At 35.3% G+C, this 18392-nt stretch overlaps 1 protein-coding gene across 3 annotated transcripts in view; it reads right to left on the bottom strand.

Moving 5' to 3' along the window:
- Positions 1 to 416: 416 nt before the first annotated feature.
- The window catches only part of STAM (signal transducing adaptor molecule), a 79789-nt gene continuing 61813 nt past the window's right edge, over positions 417 to 18392 (bottom strand). For all 3 annotated transcript variants that reach the window (XM_049097266.1, XM_049097262.1, XM_049097274.1), the window contains 5 exons: positions 17297 to 17384; positions 17026 to 17080; positions 16314 to 16467; positions 13917 to 14092; positions 417 to 2305 (listed from right to left, as the gene is read on the bottom strand). In XM_049097266.1, coding sequence (XP_048953223.1) covers positions 2074 to 2305; positions 13917 to 14092; positions 16314 to 16467; positions 17026 to 17080; positions 17297 to 17384 — 705 coding nt within the window. In that variant the 3' untranslated portion in view covers positions 417 to 2073. The remainder of the gene's footprint in view (positions 2306 to 13916; positions 14093 to 16313; positions 16468 to 17025; positions 17081 to 17296; positions 17385 to 18392) is intronic.

The raw sequence follows: 18392 nt of genomic DNA on the forward strand, positions 1-18392 counted from the left end.
TCTGAATGAAGGAAAATCCAGGGGTTCCTTTCAACTAGAGTTTTTCTAACTGGTATTTTTAAACCAAATAAATGCAAAGCATAAACTATTATCAATTTTAAGTGCTCATTATTTAAACCTTCATAAGGCTAATAAAAGATAACAAAAATATATACGTTGTAATAAGGGCAGCTTTTTTTCATTTCAGCATTTGTTGATTTTTACAGCTCAAAAGGATACTAGAGACTATGTAATTGATGATACAGCATGAAGGATATCAAGATAAATAATACATTTGCCATTGGTAAACAGAAATCTATCAAAAAACAAAGAGAAAAATACAATATGACTTAGGGAAACGTCTACCAGTTAAACTAGATAGTTAGTTTAACTGGTAGTTTCCATTTCAAATTGGAATGAAAAAGATTATAGTCTGATTCACAATATATTAAAATTTTTTTAATGTAAAGTATGAATTCCAGTTTTAAAATTATTTTTTGAGAGCAACATACTTTAAACTCAGGATAACACAACACTAGGTTGACAAACTGAAGTTGAAGATGACGCTCTAAGTTTGAACCTCTGACTTTAGTCACCATTAAGATTACTTGCCACAGATGGAATCATCTGTCAGAAAGGAAAGGAACAAGCTACCTGATTACAAGGGTCTTAGAAAATACACATTAAATTTTCATTTTTAGTGTGAAACACGTTAAGTCAATTCATTTAATATAATGCTGACCTCAATTTTTTCTGTTGTTTAGTATTAATTAACAGTATAGCACAAGTAGGGAAATTATAAATAAGATTAAAATGTCAGTGGAAAACATATTTCATGTAGGTCAAAAAGAAAGACTGCATTCAAAAATACTCCTGAATAGGAAGCCAAAATAATTCCACCAGAACTTTGAGAGGAGCCCCAAAAAGTCCAGTTTCAAAGATAAGAATAAATAAATATACAAACTATTAAGCAAAACCAGGAATATAGAATACTTTGAAACATCTGCTTACATCCATTTTAATGAACAATTAAAGGATACAATGTGTTAAAGACATATTGAAAAGACTAAGAGTGGGAAAAGACAGATGAATCAAATTTTGTTTATATCCTAAATAATTACAAGAGACTTTGAAAATGTAGTGTAATTCATCTTTTCTTTCCAGTTTAAAAATTTCTATCCATTGCCTCTATCTTTGGTGTCACTGCCACCAATAAACACAGTATACAGCTTAGAAATCTAATTACTATCTTCAACTAGGAAAAAGTAAATCAACATTACTCCTTTAAAAATGAGATATAAAGAATGTGATCCTACTTAATTTTGTCTCATGGTCCCACAATATTCTGAAATATCATGCCAAAATGTAAAAGTTTAAAAGGGAACGTCATCATTTGCTATAATTAAACCAAAAATTTAGCTACTGTACGCTGGTGTGATGACAGCTAGTAGTATGCAGAGGCTACAGAAAGACATAAAATACATATGTTTAGCTCACAATTAGTCAAAGGAAGGTTCACTTTAATGTGAAACTGAAGCATGGACAACATAATGCCTTCATGTAAATATGCTACAGCTTTGTTCTCTTGCAGTTTAAAGGGATGGTGTAATTATCTTAAATTTACACAAAACATTATGAAACATGGTAGTTGTTCATGATTAAAATAAAATAGCAATGTAAATTAATTTAACAGTGTTAAATATATTCACATGATCACCATTGTGATTCAAAATGGCCACTAATGGAGTTACACAGCAATATATGTACATAACATTTGCCACAACAGTTTTTGTTAAGTTTGACTTTTTGCAGACCAGGTAATTTCATGAGACAAATAATCTTGTATCATTCTTTCATATTATGAAAGGAATTAAATGTTGTAAGTAGTTTCATTCCTCTAGGGGAGGGGGAAGGAAGAACCTCTAAAAAGTCAGTGCAAATTGAAGAGAGTTCTACCTTCTTGAATATTTGAACTTGTAGACCAAGATAAGATTCCTATAAGCTGAGGATAAACAAACCTTAAGATATTAAAGAATCTCGTAACATTGTCAGCGGCATTTAGCGGGTATTTGCCACACAGAGGAATCCCAAGTCCTATAGCAGAGCCTTCTGAGAATATTGTTGCTGTGGCTGAGGTGGCTGTTGACTGCCTCCTGGCTGAGGCAGTGTTGATGATGTTAAATTATAGTTTGGCACCTGGGACATATTAGTTCCTGCATTCTGGTATATAGTGACATCCGCAGTAGCAGCAGCAGCAGCAGGAGGAGGACTATATACTGAAGCCTGGGTGGGATATGTATTTCCTTGAACGGAACTGACCATTGTGCTGTGGAGGGGGGGAAAAACACTCGATTAGATCAATACTGACTTATATAGCCATTTAGAGATAAATAGGAAAGCCATTCATTAAACATTCATTCATTCATTCATTCATTCAGTCCAGACCATAAATATTTATTAAATACCTATAAGAGCCAAACCCAAACATCACTAATTTAGGCACTGGGAGATCATAAAGAAAGAAGTGAAAAGAGTCCTTATTGTCAGGGAGCTTAAATTCCAGTAGGAGAAAAAAGATAAATTTATAATAGGTTAAGTTGTCATAAGTGATACGAAGAAAATGAAATCACAGTAGGAAGACCAGGAGCACATGGGACAAGAGATTCTAGTTCATGAGCAGTGGTAAGGGAAGGCCTCTCAGATAAGACAACATTTAAAAGACAGCTGAAAATCATGAAAGGAGTCATATTGATTATCAGGGGAAAGGGGTCAGTGTATCAGGCAAAGAGAACAGTAAATACAGAAGCCTTTGAGGGGAGAAAATGCCAGGCATGTTCAAGGAACAGAAGAGAGGCCATGATGGAAGCAAGAGCAAGCAAAGGGGAGGAGACCATAATATCAAGTGGCAGAAGGAGGAGGAGAGCCTTAGACTATGTAGTGCCTTGTAGACCATAACAAGGATTTGGGCTTATATCTGAGTGAGATGAAGATACTGAATAGCTGGTTTTGGACAGAAGACGGATATAATTTGACTTTGGTTTTAACAGACTCACTTTGGGCCAATGAGAGATACAAGGATACCTGAAAGGAGGCTACTGAAATTGTCCAGATAAGAGATGACAGGTAATTAGAGCCATGGTGGACATGGTAAAGAGGGGAGGAAAGGGTCAGATTCTGAAGGCAGTGCCATCAAAATTTGCTCATGGGAAGTAGTTAAGTGCCTGAAGTTTTAGAACTGAGTACCTTGGAGAGAAGCCATTCACTAAAAAGGAAGACTGCACATAAGGACTACAGTAGATCTGGGGAGGGAAAATCAAAGTGCAGTCATAGACGCATTAAGTGAGAGACCTAGGAGAGTCACAAAAGATAACAGGCCTAGAGTCCAACTGAGAGGTCAAGACTAGAAATACGCATTAAGGAGTCAGCACACACCCAGTATTCAGAGTCATGGACCTAAATGAGATCCTCTGGGAAGTGACTACAATCAGAGAAATAAGTAGTTCTTATTTAAACCCTAGACTAGAAATAAGATAAAGAGGCACCAGGCAAAAACTCACAATTTACCCAATACTCTCTTACATATCGCTGCTCTGCCCTAGTTCTCCAGCTTGTCACCCATATGCAGTCATTAGTTAATCTCCTTTAGGATTTAGGATTAACTTTTTCCCCATCTCTTATCATTTTGTCCTGCAATTAGACAATCATTTGTTGTCTAATATACACAATCTGCCAGCTGCTTCTTTAAAAAAAAAAAAGAAAAAAAAAAAAAGAAAAAAAAAGATTTATTTATTCATGAGAGACACACAGAAACAGAAAGAGAGAGAGGCAGAGACATAGGCAGAGGGAGAAGCAGGCTCTTCGAAGGAGCCCGGGATCACAACCTGAGCCGAAGGCAGACACCTAACCGCTGAACCACCCAGATGTCCCACTCTGCCAGCTTCTTACCTAGCCTCTAAAAATTCATCTATACTACTGCCATTTATAGCCCTTTAATAACAAGCTTTCCCAGACAAGACCCAACCTCTTTAGCATATCTATATATAGAATCATTCATTATCCTTGCCAGTAACTCCGAGGGTATCTCTCCTCTGTTCCACCACAAGACTTTAATCCTCTAGTAAGAGTGCACTGTTTGGTAATGTCCAAAAACATGCCATGTGTTTTCACAATTCCTCAGTTTATTCATTCCATGAGTACCAAGCCATTTCATACTACCAACTCTTTACTAATGATAGAAAAATCTTTCTTTATTCCTCCAGGCTAAGAATAACATAGCTTGAACATATTTTCTTGTAAATCTTCCCTGAACCACAAGGTTCACCTACAAGTATCATGCTGCAAGTACCTCTATTTGTAATTTGTTCTAATTACATATTTGTGTCTGCCTCTACCAACCATAACCAGTAAGCACACTTTGAGGCTAAGAAATTCAATGGTCAGCTAGTATTTGACCACGGGGCCAAGACTACCCAATGAAAAAAGGATAGCCTCTTCCATAAATGATGCTGAGAGAACTGGATAACCATGTGCAGAAAAATTAAATTGGACATCGGTCTTATACCATTCACAAAAATGACCTTGAAATGGATTAAAGACTTATATTGAAGACCTGAAACTCCTAGAAGAAAACAGAGAAAAAGCTGTTTGACATTGGTCTTGGCAGCAATTTCCTGGATATAACAGCAAAAGCACAAGAAACAAAAATGATGTTAGCTTGATGTAGTCAAACTAAAATGCAGTGCAAAAGACACAATCAACAAAATGAAAAGGCAACCTACAGAATGGGAGAAAATGGTTTTAAATCATATACCTAATAAGAAGTTAATACCCACTATATAAAGAACTCATATAACTCAACACCAAAAAAACTAACAACTTGATTAAAAAATGAGCAGAGGAAATGAATATATAGTTTCCCAAAGAAGACAGAAAATGAGCAGTAGGTACATGAACAGTGTTCAGTATTACTCATCATCAGGGAAATGGAAATGAAAACCATAATGAGATATCACTTCACACCTGTTAAAGTAGCTATGGGAAAAGAGAATCCTTGAGCAGTGTTGCTGGGAATGTAAACTGGTGTAGCCGCTATAGAGAACAGTATGAAGGTTCCCCCCAGAATTAAAAATAGAACTACCATATGATACAATAGTCCCATGTCTGGATATATATCCAAAGGAATGGAAATCAGGACCTCATAGAGATATCTGCCCTTCCATTTTCACTGCAGCAATGGCTCACAATAGCCAAGATATGAAAACAACCTAAATGTTTACCATTGCATGAATAAAGATGTGGGGTACGCGCGCGCGCACACACACACACACACACACACACACACACACACACACAAAATGAAACATTATCAGCCAGGACAAAGAAAGTAATCCTGTCACTTGTTACAACTTGGATGAGACAGGAGAACATTATGCTAAGTGAAATAAGATACAGAAAGACAAATACCATATGATCTCACTTAAATGGTTACCAGGGCATGGGGGTTGCAGAAAATGGGGAAATACTGAACAAAGGGTACACATCTTCATTTATAAGATGACCAAGTTTGGGGACCTAATATAAAGCATGGTAGTTCTAGCTAATAATACTGTATCATATACATGAATGAATGCTGCTAAGGGTTAATCTTAAATGTTCTCATCACACACACACACAAACACACACACACACTACACACACACATAAATTGTAACTAATGGAGGGGATGAAGGTGGTAGCAAATACTATGGTGGAGTGGTAATCATTTTATAATATATAAATATACCAAATCAATAAACTGTATACCTCAAACTTACACAATTTTTTTTTAATGTCAGTTGTATCTTAATAAAACTGGAAAACACTCTTAAGTCATAATGGCACAGATGAAATGTTCAGTAAACATCTGTTTAACAGAAATAAATTGAAATAAGAAACCAGTACATAGCTCTGCTCATCTTAATACTATCACTGTCATCACTGCTACAGGCAGGTTTAGGAAACTGCATCTAGTACCACTTTACTAAATTATAAGATTGTCCCAGGGTGACAGAACTCTGGACAAATGATAACCCTAAAACCAAAATTATATGTAAATGATTAAGAAATGGCCATCTAGGTATGAACTGAGGGACACTTAAAAGCCTGCCTACCAAAAATAGAAATAAAAATTATTCCTCATTGACTGTCATCTGTAATTAAAAAGCTTAAGTCAAATATGTAGTACTTCTCTATCAAGCATACTTCCAAACTCAATTCTTGCTCCTCTCAATTTTGTTATCCTACATTTACTTTGTTATCAATTTTCTCATTTAAACACGTAACTCTAATTTTTATGTATTTATAAATATATGTTATATATGTATTTGTGTATGCATATATCTTTTTAAAACTATATAATATAAATAGTAAAATATAAATATGAATAATACATATGTATATTTAAAAACTTCCTTAAAGCCTTTGTGAAGCCTTTGCAAGGAATTTAAAAAATATATCTCGTTGGCTTAATAGAGCACTTGAAATTCCCATCAATATTTGAACATTTATTTATCAAATACCCACTGAGTTTCCAGCAGGTATAAAACTGTGCTATACAGCATGCACACAAAGGTTAAAGAGATCGAGCACTAGCTCTCAATATATAATAGATCAGGGGGGATATAAACAAGTAAAAAAGTGAAAGGCAGGAGGTATGCTGGGGTCCTGTGACAGCAACAAAAGAGGAACAGTGTTGGGAGAGACAGGAAAGGGGAAACAGGTGCTCTAGTAAAGATGAAGGTCAACTAAGAATAAGAATAGGAATCTGCCAGGTAAAGAGGGCTAAATATTTCAAGGAAATACTCTACAAAAGGCACCTATTGAAATATAGATGTGTTTCTTAAGAGATGATATTGATAGCTACAGTGTATCAGTGGAATCAGGGCCCGGAATACAGAGCAGGACCCTACACCAGGATTTCACATCTTCACTGCAGAAGCAGATAGAGCAACCCACATCAAAAAAGCAAGAAGAGGATGCTTCAGCGCTATAGCATAACACAGTTTAAGCACCTGCCGATAAATTATCTCTATGGGCCTGACCTAAGAATGGTTTCCAAGCAAGCTCTAGGAACAAGGATGCTACAGCAGTATATAACACAGTAACAACAGACTAGCTGGGAAAGAGGTAGCATTTCTAGCTAATAATAAAGTATCTATGCACATTCTCAACAATGCCTACCTGCTTTGTATCTAGTTTTTAAAAAGCATGTTATTTCCCACCAATCTGCTTATTTTCCATATAAGTGTATTCGTTTTCATCAAATTTCAACTTAAAATTTTAAAAAGTCCTAGAAGAGAAAAAGCTATTATACCTAACTTTTTATCCCTATGCTATACAACCCAGTAGAAAATGACCTGTTTTTTGGTGCCTATAATAGGCTTCATTACCCTTCTTCTTAATGTCACTTAGGAATATTAGATGTGACCACAAAATGATGTGTGAAAATCCCCAAGAATCCCCAGTGTGACTTTTCTGAAAATGAATAATACAACAATGATGGCAATATGTTGGCATTTCTGGACAACTTCAACACTGATGGATAGGTTTATACAAATTGTGCCTATGTACACAGGCATAGGCCTGTGAACATACAAAATACTTCTGTTGTGAGTCAGAATATCATGACGTCTAGAATGACACACTGCTGACTTCCTAATGTCTATCTTTTCTTCACTTCAAAAGAAAGACTTTGGTTTAGGGCCCTACTGAAGCAGAAGAAACACTTCTATAATTAGACATTTTATCATATATAATCATTTAACTATGTGCTAGGAGGCATTATAAGTAAAGAGCCAAAATATGGGTCTGTCATGTCATACTCAGCTACCTGATGCATGAACTATACAGGCATACGGCTTCTTGTACCTCCTTTCAAAGGTTTATCTTGTTATAATATACTAAATTCTGACACAGGGCAAAAAGAAGGAAATGTCTGTCTTACAAGCCATCCCAGAACTATAAATTCTAAAACAATAATGATAAAAACATTTAGATTTTATATGAAGTTTGTGGAGGATAAATTATAGTTATCAAATTTAAGTTTCATTTAAGTCCTTGAAGTAGCATCATATACTCAAACAAAAAAAGATTAAGGGCTGGGCTCAAGATGGCCCTAAAGTCACTCCATTTCATGAATGTAACAAATACACAACTACATATGAAACAATTTACTCTGAAAAAGATCAGAAAACTGGAAAAACAGAACCTGTGCAACAAAGGACAAAAACCATTGAGACAGGCAGGAGAGGCAGACCATGTGGACAAAAAAAAAAACCCATCCCAGGCACTTTGATCTACAATTGAGAGAGATCTCAAATATATATACATTTTCCCTGAGGAGAAATTAACCTTTAGATCCTGCATGAGGGGAGTCCCCAAAATGTTGGGCTTTGAAAACCTACGGCACTTCTATCCAGGAAAAACACAGACTATAGGGCACAAAGAACTTGTTCTTAAAGGGCTAGTCATGCAGACTCACTCAAAATCCAGCACTACAATACCAATTTGAAAAGTGCCTAGACCATATGTAAACAAGAACCACTTACTAATCTTGAAGTGCCTGCCAGAGAAGCAGGAAACTGCTGGGATTTTCTTCAGGAACACAGATACTGGTATGAGCCATATTAGTGACCTCACTGTACCTTGCCAATGTCTGTGTTAGCAAGTACCATGTTGGAACTATCCTTTTAACCTGCTAGAGCCAGTAGTCATGTCCAGTGGAGAACTCTGCCCACAACCACAGCACAACCATGAGGAACCATCATGCCAGGACAACAGCCCCACCTACCACCCTGACACAGCACATCTGTGATGCACAGCCCAATCAGGCACCAGCCCCACCCACCTCCACACCCCAGACTGGGCCCTGACACAGCAGAGAAGCATGTATAATCTACATAGGGGACATCCTATGAGCATCTAGCTCTGCTCAGACGGGATTATGCTTCTGTCTTCTATATGCTATTTACTACACAAGGTCACTCCTTCAAGATCAACACAGGTAGTTAATTTACCTAATACAAAGAAATGAACAGTTAGGCCAAAAGAAGAAACAGAGGAATATGTTCCAATGAAATAACATGGAAAAATACCAGAAAAAGACATTAATGAAAGAGCAATAAGCAATCTGACAGAATTAAAGTAATGGTCATAAAGAAGTTCATCACACCCAGAAGAATGGGTGAACAGTGATATATTCAACAGAGAGATAGAAAATATAAGAAAGTACCCAACAAAAGTTACAGAAATGAAAAATACAATAACTGAACTGAAAAATATACTGGAGAGGTACAACAGCAGGCTGGGTGAATCCAAAATTGGAATACAAAACAATGAGAATTCATCCAGAAGGAATAGAAAAAAAGAATGAAAAGAAAACCTTTAGTAAAATACCAAGAATAGCATTCTCATTATGGGGTCCCATAAAGAGGAGACAGAAAGAAAATACCAAAAAACTTATTTGAAAAAAGAATAGCTGAAAATTTCCCTAATCTGGAGAATGAAATGAACACACAGGTCCAAGAAGCTTAAGAGAGTTCCCAAGAATATGAACCCAAAAGATCTACACCAGGACACGTTATAATTAAAATGGTGAAAGTGAAAGATAAAGAGAAAATCCTAAAAGCAACAAGAGAAAAAAAAGTTATTTCATACAAGAGAACCCCCCATAAGGCTATCAGCAGATTTTTCAGCAGAAACAGCGGAACAGAAGACAGTATTCATAGTGCTAAGAGAAAAAACACTACAATCAAGAATTCTCTACCCAGCAAGATTATCATTCAGAATTGGAGAGATGAAAAGTTTTCTAGATAAGCAAAAGCTAAAGAAATTCATCACCACTAAACTTGGTTTCACAAGAAATGTTAAGGAGATGACTTTAACCTGAAAAGAAATGGCACTAATAAGAAGAAAACATACAAAAGTAAAAATCTCATTGGAAAAAGTAAATATAGAGTAAAGGTAGAAAAAATCACTTATACAAGTAGGAAGATTAAAATACAAAAATAGGGGATGCCGGAGTGGCTCAGCAGTTGAGCGCCTGCCTTTTTTGACTCAGGGAGTGATCCTGGAATCCTGGGATCAAGTCCCACATCGGGCTCTTTGCATGCAGCCTGCTCCTCCTCTGCCTCTGTCTCTGCCTCTCTCTGTTTCTCATGAATAAATAAAATCTTTAAAAAAAATACAAAAATAGTAAAATTAACTATAACCGCAATAATTAGATAAACTCAAACCTTAGCTAGATGAACCAAGAGAAAGAGAAGGATCTAATAAACAAAATCAGAAATGAAAAGAGTTTTGACTGACACCACAAAAATACAAAGGATAAGCAGCAACTACTACTTGAAATGTAGAAAAAAATGGAAGTTACTTGAAACAATCTTCTACAAGTGAATCACAGAAAAACAGAAAATCGGAGTAGACCGATTAATAGTAGTAAAGATGGAATCAGCAATAAAAAACCTCTCAACAAACAGAAGTCTAAGACCAAACAGCTTCACTGATGAATTCTAGCAAACATAAAGAAAATTTAATACCTATACTTCTTCTCCAACTCTTCCAAAAAACTGAAAAGGAGAGAATACTTCCAAAAATCAATTTATGATGCCAGCCTTACCCCCCCCCCCCATACCAAAACCAGATAAGGAAACCAACCACACACACACACACACACACACACACACACACCCACACACACACTAATTACAAGCCTATCACTGATGAACACTGATGCAAAAATCCTCAGCAAAATATTAGCAAACCAAATTCATCAATATATTAAAAGGATCATATACTATGATACCAAGTGGTATTCATTCCAGAAATGCAAGTATGTCTCAATAACCACAAATCAAACAACATGATATACTACTTTAACAAAACTAAGGATAAAAATCACGATCATTTCAGGGGCACCCGGGTGGCTCTATGGGTTAAGGCCCAACTCCTGATTTCGGCTAAGGTCATGATCTCAGGGTCTTGGATCCAGCCCCAGCATGAAGCCTGCTTAAGATTCTATCACTCCCTTTATGCCTCCCATCAACACCCCCTCCCCCACTCAAAAAAAATTTTTTTTTAATTGTATCATTTTCATAGATGCAGAAAAGCATTTGATGAAACACAGTATCCATACAGAGGGACCATTACTCGACATAAGAAAAGACATAATGACACAGCCACAGTAACACTATACCCAAAGGAAAAGGCTGGAGAAAGCTTTTCTTCTAAGGTCAGGAACAAGACAACGATGCCCACTCTAGCCACTTTTATTCAGCATACTATTGGAAGTCCTAGCCACAGCAATTAAGCCGAAAAATAAAAAGAAGGAAGGGAAAGAAAAGAAAAGAAAAAAGAAAGGGAAAGGGAAAAGGAAAAGGAAAGGAAATGCATCCAAATGGGAAAGTAAGAAGTAAAACTATCATTAGCAGATGATGATAGGATACTATATGTAGATAAACCAAAAGACACCACCAAAAAATTGTTAGAATACATGAATCCAGTGGTCAAAGATGCTTGAAGATTTTGTAAACACACAAAATCAATATACAGAATTGTGGCATTTCTTATATACACTAATGACTTATTAGAAAGAGAAACTAAGAAAATAATCCTACTTATAGCTACATCAAAAAGAATAAGATACCTAGAAAAAAATTTAACCAAGAAGGTGAAAGACCTGTACAGAAAACTATAAGGCATGATGAAAGAAATTAAAGATGACACAAATAAATGGAAAAATATTCTGTGCTCACATGTTAGGAGAATTAATATTGTTAAATCTCCATACTATCCAAAGCCATCTACAGATTCATTACAACCTCTATTGAAATTCCAAGGGCATTTTTCACAGATCTAGAACAAACAGTTCTAAAATTTGTATGGAACCAAAAAAGATCCTGTATAGCCAAAGCAATCTTGAGAAACAACAACAAAGCTGGAGATATCGTGCTGCCTGATTTCAAACTATACTACAAAACTACAAAAACCAAAACAGTGCAGTATCAGTATAAAAAGAGACACAGAAATCAGTGGGACAGAACTGAAAGCTCAGAATTACGCCTATACACATGGACAATTAACTTACAACAAAAAAGCCAAGAACGTACACTGTAAAAAAGGATGCATCTTCAGTAAATGGTGCCAGCGATACTAGACAGCCAAATGCAAAAGAATGAAACTAGGCTACCAGCTTATACCATACACAAAAATTAATTCAAAACTGGGACGCTGGTGGCTCAGTGGTTGAGCATCTGCCTTTGGCTTGGGGCATGATCCTGGAGTCCAGGGATCCAATCCCGCATCAGGCTTCCTGGGTGGAGCCTGCTTCTCCCTCTGCCTATATCTCTGCCTCTTTCTCTCTGTCTCTCATCAATCAATAAATAAAATCTTAAAAAAAATGGATTAAAGACTTGAATATAAAACTTGATCACCATAAATTTCCTAGAAGTAAACACAGGAGTAATAAGCTCTTTGACATCAGTCTTAGCAATATCTCTGGGGATCTGGCTCTAAAGGCAAGTGAAATAAAAGAAAAAAATAAATGAATGGGATTATAACAAAATAAACAGCTTCTGCACAGAGGTAACCATCATTAAAATGAAAAGGTAAAAAAAAAAAAAAGAAAAGGTAACCTACTGAATGGGAGAAAGTTTTTGCAAATCATATATCTGACGGGATTAATATCCAAGATATATAAAGAATTCACATAACTCAACAAAGGAAGAGAAAACCCAATTTAAAAAGTGGGCAGATGATCTGAATAAACATTTTTCCAAAGAAGACATAAAAATGGCCAACAGACACAGGAAAAATATTCATTCCACATCAGTAATTATGGAAATGCAAATATAAATCACAATGAGATATCCTCTCACACCAATTAAAATGGGTATTATCGAAAAGACAAGAAAGAAGTATTGATAAGGCAGTACAAAAAAGGGAACCATCATACACTGTGGTGGGGATGTAAAGTGGTGTAGCCAACAGTATGGAGATTCCCTAAAAAATTAAAAATAGAATGATTATATGATTCAGCTGTTCCCCTTCTGGGTATTATCTGAGGAATACAAAAATATTGATTCGGAAAAATATATCCAACCTTGTGTTCACTGTAAGTTTATTTACAAGAACCAAGAAATGGAAATAATCAAAATGTCCACTGACAAATTAATCGATAAAGATGTGTGGCATATGCCTTTGTGTGTGTATACAGTACTGTATGTAGTATACATATACTACTCAGGAGTAAAGAAGTCTTGCCATTTGAGACATTAAAAGTATTATGTTATGCTAAGTGAAATAAGTCATATAGAGAAAGACAAATAGTGTATGATTTCACTCAAATGTGGAATCTAAAAAACAAAACAAAACAAAACAAAAAAAAACCACAACAGCCAAGCCAAGCCAAGCCAAACCAAACCCACAAAGAAAACTGGATGTTACCAGAGAAAAAGAGGGCAAGGGAACAGGTGGAATGGGTGAAGGAGGTAAAATGAATGGTGATGGATGTAACTAGACTTTTAGAAGCAATCACTTTATAGCACATACAGATAGAGAATTAAAATGTACATCTGAAACTTATGTAAGTTTATATGCCAATTTCACCTAGATAAAAAGAAAAATTATAAGAAATTTTAAAAATACAGAACCAAGACCTGAATATAGCAGTTCAGTGAGTAGTAAGACAGAAGACTAGCTTGCTGGTCAGTAATGCAATACTGCAGAGGTTCATATAAAACCCACTCATCACCACAAACAGGGCTGACCATCTGGTATTAAGTGATGGCATCTATCCTAGGTTTTACTCATGCAGCTCTTATGGTTACAGGTGATTTGGGACATTTAAGAGTTATAATAGTAACTCCAAACAAAAGTAAGAAAATAGTAAAAAATCAAATTACTTAGGGTAAGAAGCCTGAGTCTGCTGACTGGAAAGAGCTGGGTTTACAGATGGTGGAACTGCTCCTTGGCTGAGAGAAGACAGTTGCTCTGGGGGAAGACTGTAGCTCTGGAGATGGCTCATCTGTGCACTCCCTGCAACCAGGTAAGTACCACTTTGAGGAGGTCCTGGATATACCTAGAACAGTTCATGAAAAAAAAAAAAATTTTTTTTTTACATTTTCTAAGATTTTAATAGGTATGCCAAAATTTCTTTGTATAGGCATTCAGTTACAAAGTGAACACAGTGAAATCTCTGAAATCTTTCTAAAAGTTACTTCTTTTGATAGGCATTTTAAAAAATACTTTTCAGTGATGTGGGCTTTTGATTTTTGTTCTTAGGTAAACATGAGCTAAGTTCATGTTTATCTCATATAGAAGCACTGAAGGAACTTACTTTGAAACTTTATACTAATATCATTTCTCTTTCCATATTGATATTTTAAGTACTTCCCTAAAAGAAATCCCCCAAAAATGCTTAAGAAGTGTCTTTGAATTCACTGTTTCAAGTCAACAGACTTCGGGATCCCTGGGTGGCGCAGTGGTTTAGCGCCTGCCTTTGGCCCAGGGCGCGATCCTGGAGACCCGGGATCGAATCCCACGTCAGGCTCCCGGTGCATGGAGCCTGCTTCTCCCTCTGCCTGTGTCTCTGCCTCTCTCTCTCTCTCTCTGTGACTATCATAAAATAAATAAAAATTAAAAAAAAAAAAAAATAAATAAAAAATAAAAAAAAAAAATCAAGTCAACAGACTTCATTTGCTTATAGGTATATGTATTTCCATTACAGTTTAGTAAACACAAAGCACCTAACTTTCAAAAGGAGGGGTCAACAAACATTTTTGCAAAAGTCCAGATAGTAAATACGTTAGGCTTTGTGGGCCTCTCTGAACTCTGACCATATAGAAAGCAGTCAGAAACAATGTATAAATGAATGAGAATGGCTACGTTACAGTAAAGGTTTATAAAAAAAAAAAAAATGGCTGGGAGGCTGCATTTAGTCTTTGGGCTATTGTTTGACCATTCATGCATCTATAAACTATACTTACTTTAATCAAAAGAGACTGACCTCTTAAATGCCCAAAATCTTAAACTTAATATTCTAATTCTCTGTTGTATTAATTAGATCCCTCCATTTCACGTTTACAAGGAGAACTCCCATTGTTTATGTAGTGAGATTCTTACCAGCTGTTAAGATAGTAGTAACATAGTCACCAGGAGATAAAATGATCTTAGCAGTTCTTTTAAGCCATAAGAGACTCGCCTCACCATACATCAGAATACAGAAGGTCTTAATTATAAATGGAGCTATTCCAGCCTTCTCAAATGCATTATTTTTTTGTACTTTCCAATCGAAACATGCAAGAATTTTGTGTTGTTCTTTCCCTCAAACTGGAATCAAGAGCCATGAGTAGGTATCACCTATCCCCGTGTTGCTCAAGTCTGGCTGTTCAATTCCAGAATCTGACCCTTCATTTCAGGGGAAGTGGGCCATTTTAAGAAAAAATATGCATAAAGTTTATTTCCTCAGTTACTCATACTCTGTATGAGTAAATGGAGCACTTGGCTAATTATTCCCTATATAGTAAACTCTCTGAGTTTGTGGAAAAGGGGCTCTTGAAATAGTTGATTACAATGAATAAAGGGGAAAAGGGCTCTATTTTATATTCTATGCCTTCTCATGTAATGGAAGAGGAAAACTCAGATTAAAGCATTTTACTATAAAACCTAAAATGTAAATACTCAGAAAAATTTAGTAATAGATATTTTACTCAGACCAAAAAATGTGGTTCTTAACCAGATAATTACATATGAAGTTTTAAAAATATATAGATACTTGAACCTTATTCTTGAATATTCTGATTCAGTAGGTTTGGGGTAGGGCCAAGGAACCTGAAATTTTTTTTGGAAGTTTGATTAATGATTCTGATGTATCTCCTTGAAGAAAAGCAATTTTTTAAAAGGAATATTTGGAATAGTGTATTATACACATGTATTTGTCAAGTAAAAAATTCTTTTAAACTTTATTCTAAGATTAGTTTTAGAAAGTTTCACATCTTACAAAAACACAGCTATTCCAAATAATCTCAAATATATTGAGAACTTAAAATGATATCTTAATAAACACCTGGGAGGCTCAATCAAGAAGTGTCCAACTCTTGATTTTTGGTTCAGGTCATGATCTCAAGGTCTAAGATCAAACCCTGCATCCGGCTCCACACTCAGCAAGTATGATACTGCTTGAGATTCTCTCCTTCCCTCTCTCTCTGCCCTGTCCCCCTGGTTCACATGCTCTAAAACAAAATCTTAAAATAAGATTATAAAATAAAATAAAATGACATACTTAATTTTTAAAAGCTTACCTGAGAACCAGAAACACCAGATGACTGCATATAATACTGCTGATTCTGTAATTTTGCATACATCGAATACATTGGATCTTCATTCATTAACTTGGTATACAATGAAAGTGCTTCCATCACTTTAACATTAAGTTCTGAGAGTTCTGAATGTTTTCTGAAATATTACATAGCAATTTCAAACACACAGTAATTTCAAACACAATTGTATTATTTAAATAATACACTGTTCTAAATAAGAAGACATAAAAATAGCAAAAATATTAAGTAGACATTACTAAAAATTTAACCTTATGGCAGAAAATACCCTGTATTTTAGCTCCAAGGCAACCAAAATTGTTTATGGTATTGTGCTGGGAGAACTTTAGCTTATTATACTTGACTTTACCTTGAAATAACTAGGTGTCCCTAGTAAATAACAGATGGGTAGGTCATTTGTGGGCTCTGGTAATGCCATTTATAGCATTATAATGATTACAGTAAATTACCATTTTTTTTAAAAGACTAATATAATTAAGGTGAAATAAATGTTCACCTTAAAAAATAGATACGTCTAATTCTAATCCCCATATCTATAGTGGAAAACAACGGAAGGAGAACTGATTCTTTTGGCATATCTTTAAAATAATAATAAAAAAGTACACCTATCCCCATATGCACTTAAAAAGAACTTCAGGAAAGATAAAAAGTATAGATATAGCATGTGTTCTTTTACCTATCAATATCTTCCAGCTTTTCATCAATGAGCGGTCCCATCTGGTGACACATTGCTAAGATAACAAGATTTAAAGAAATATAAGAAAACATAGCAAAAAGAAGCATCTCTCTCATGGATATTCATATAAGTGAGACTAGGTTATAGAGGAGTGAAAAATGTTAACTTTTTCTTATAATTCTCAATTTTATTTAAATATAAAGCCATTCTATAACAGAACACTATATAGCCTCTAATTATTCTTTATGTGTAAGGCTAATGGCAAGTTTACCTTCAAGATGAAGTAACTCTGGAAGATCTGGTTGGTCATCACTGGGATCTGTACTTTGCAACATCTGTAGCAATTGGTCCATTTTGTCCTACAAGAGTATTTTTAAATAGTTAATAGGAGAAGCAATAAATCCTTAGGCAACACTAGGGTCTCACCTCATTAATTAATGATAGAGAATGTTTGTGATTCATATGGGATTCCAATTTTGCTTTTATGTATTTAGTATCTGTGCATTCTCTTTCATACCATGTGTGTCAGAGCCTTGAAAGTTCTTCCTACTTACTTTCAAAACTGCAGAGACTCTCTTAAATCAGAATAAAGAGCCATATTTAAACTTACAATGTGTGAGTTCTTCAATCTGTTATGTCATGCTTATGGATTTGTGTCATTTTGTTTTGGAGCAGCTGTAGTCTTGCCATGTTGACAGGTGTAACTTCTCTCTCAAAATGGCATTGCTTGTGACTAACAACTCGTTATTATTTTTCTACCATGGTGAATGCAGCAGCTGTTTTGGCGAGGCATAGCTCAGCTATGGAAGGAGGAAGATTTGTAGTTTCTCTGTTTTCCCATGTGAGAAGGCTGGAAAAGCATCTCAAAGCAAGTACTCAGATCTATTTCAGAATCTTTCCTTGTAAAAACCAAAGGAACTAATGAAGCCATCATTACATAAATATATCTATCTATTACACAAGTATATATATACTCATATGTAAGTTTTTAAAAATCAAAATAATGATCTCATGTACCAAAAAATAATACTGTAATAATTACTAAGTTTTATCCATGCATGGTTTTTACATGGCTATGTTACTAAACATAGGTATATTAGGTAAGTAATGTAAGACTACCAATTCTAAGCAGTCATTTAAATCAAAACAAAACCTATGTTTCTGCAAAGAACAGCTTGAGAGATAAATGGTCACTGGACAGTGAAAGCAACATAAGTATATAAAAAACTCTTCTAAAGTCAAAAGAATTTTGTATCTTGAAATGGATACTATTTTTCAATGTAAAAGATTCACAATTTTCATTTTAAATGGCCTTAAAGAGGATGGTGTCAGAAGTTTGCCTACAGAAAAAAAAAGGGGGGAAGTGG

Source organism: Canis lupus, chromosome 2, assembly GCF_003254725.2.
Source record: "Canis lupus dingo isolate Sandy chromosome 2, ASM325472v2, whole genome shotgun sequence".
Classification (NCBI taxonomy): domain Eukaryota; kingdom Metazoa; phylum Chordata; class Mammalia; order Carnivora; family Canidae; genus Canis; species Canis lupus.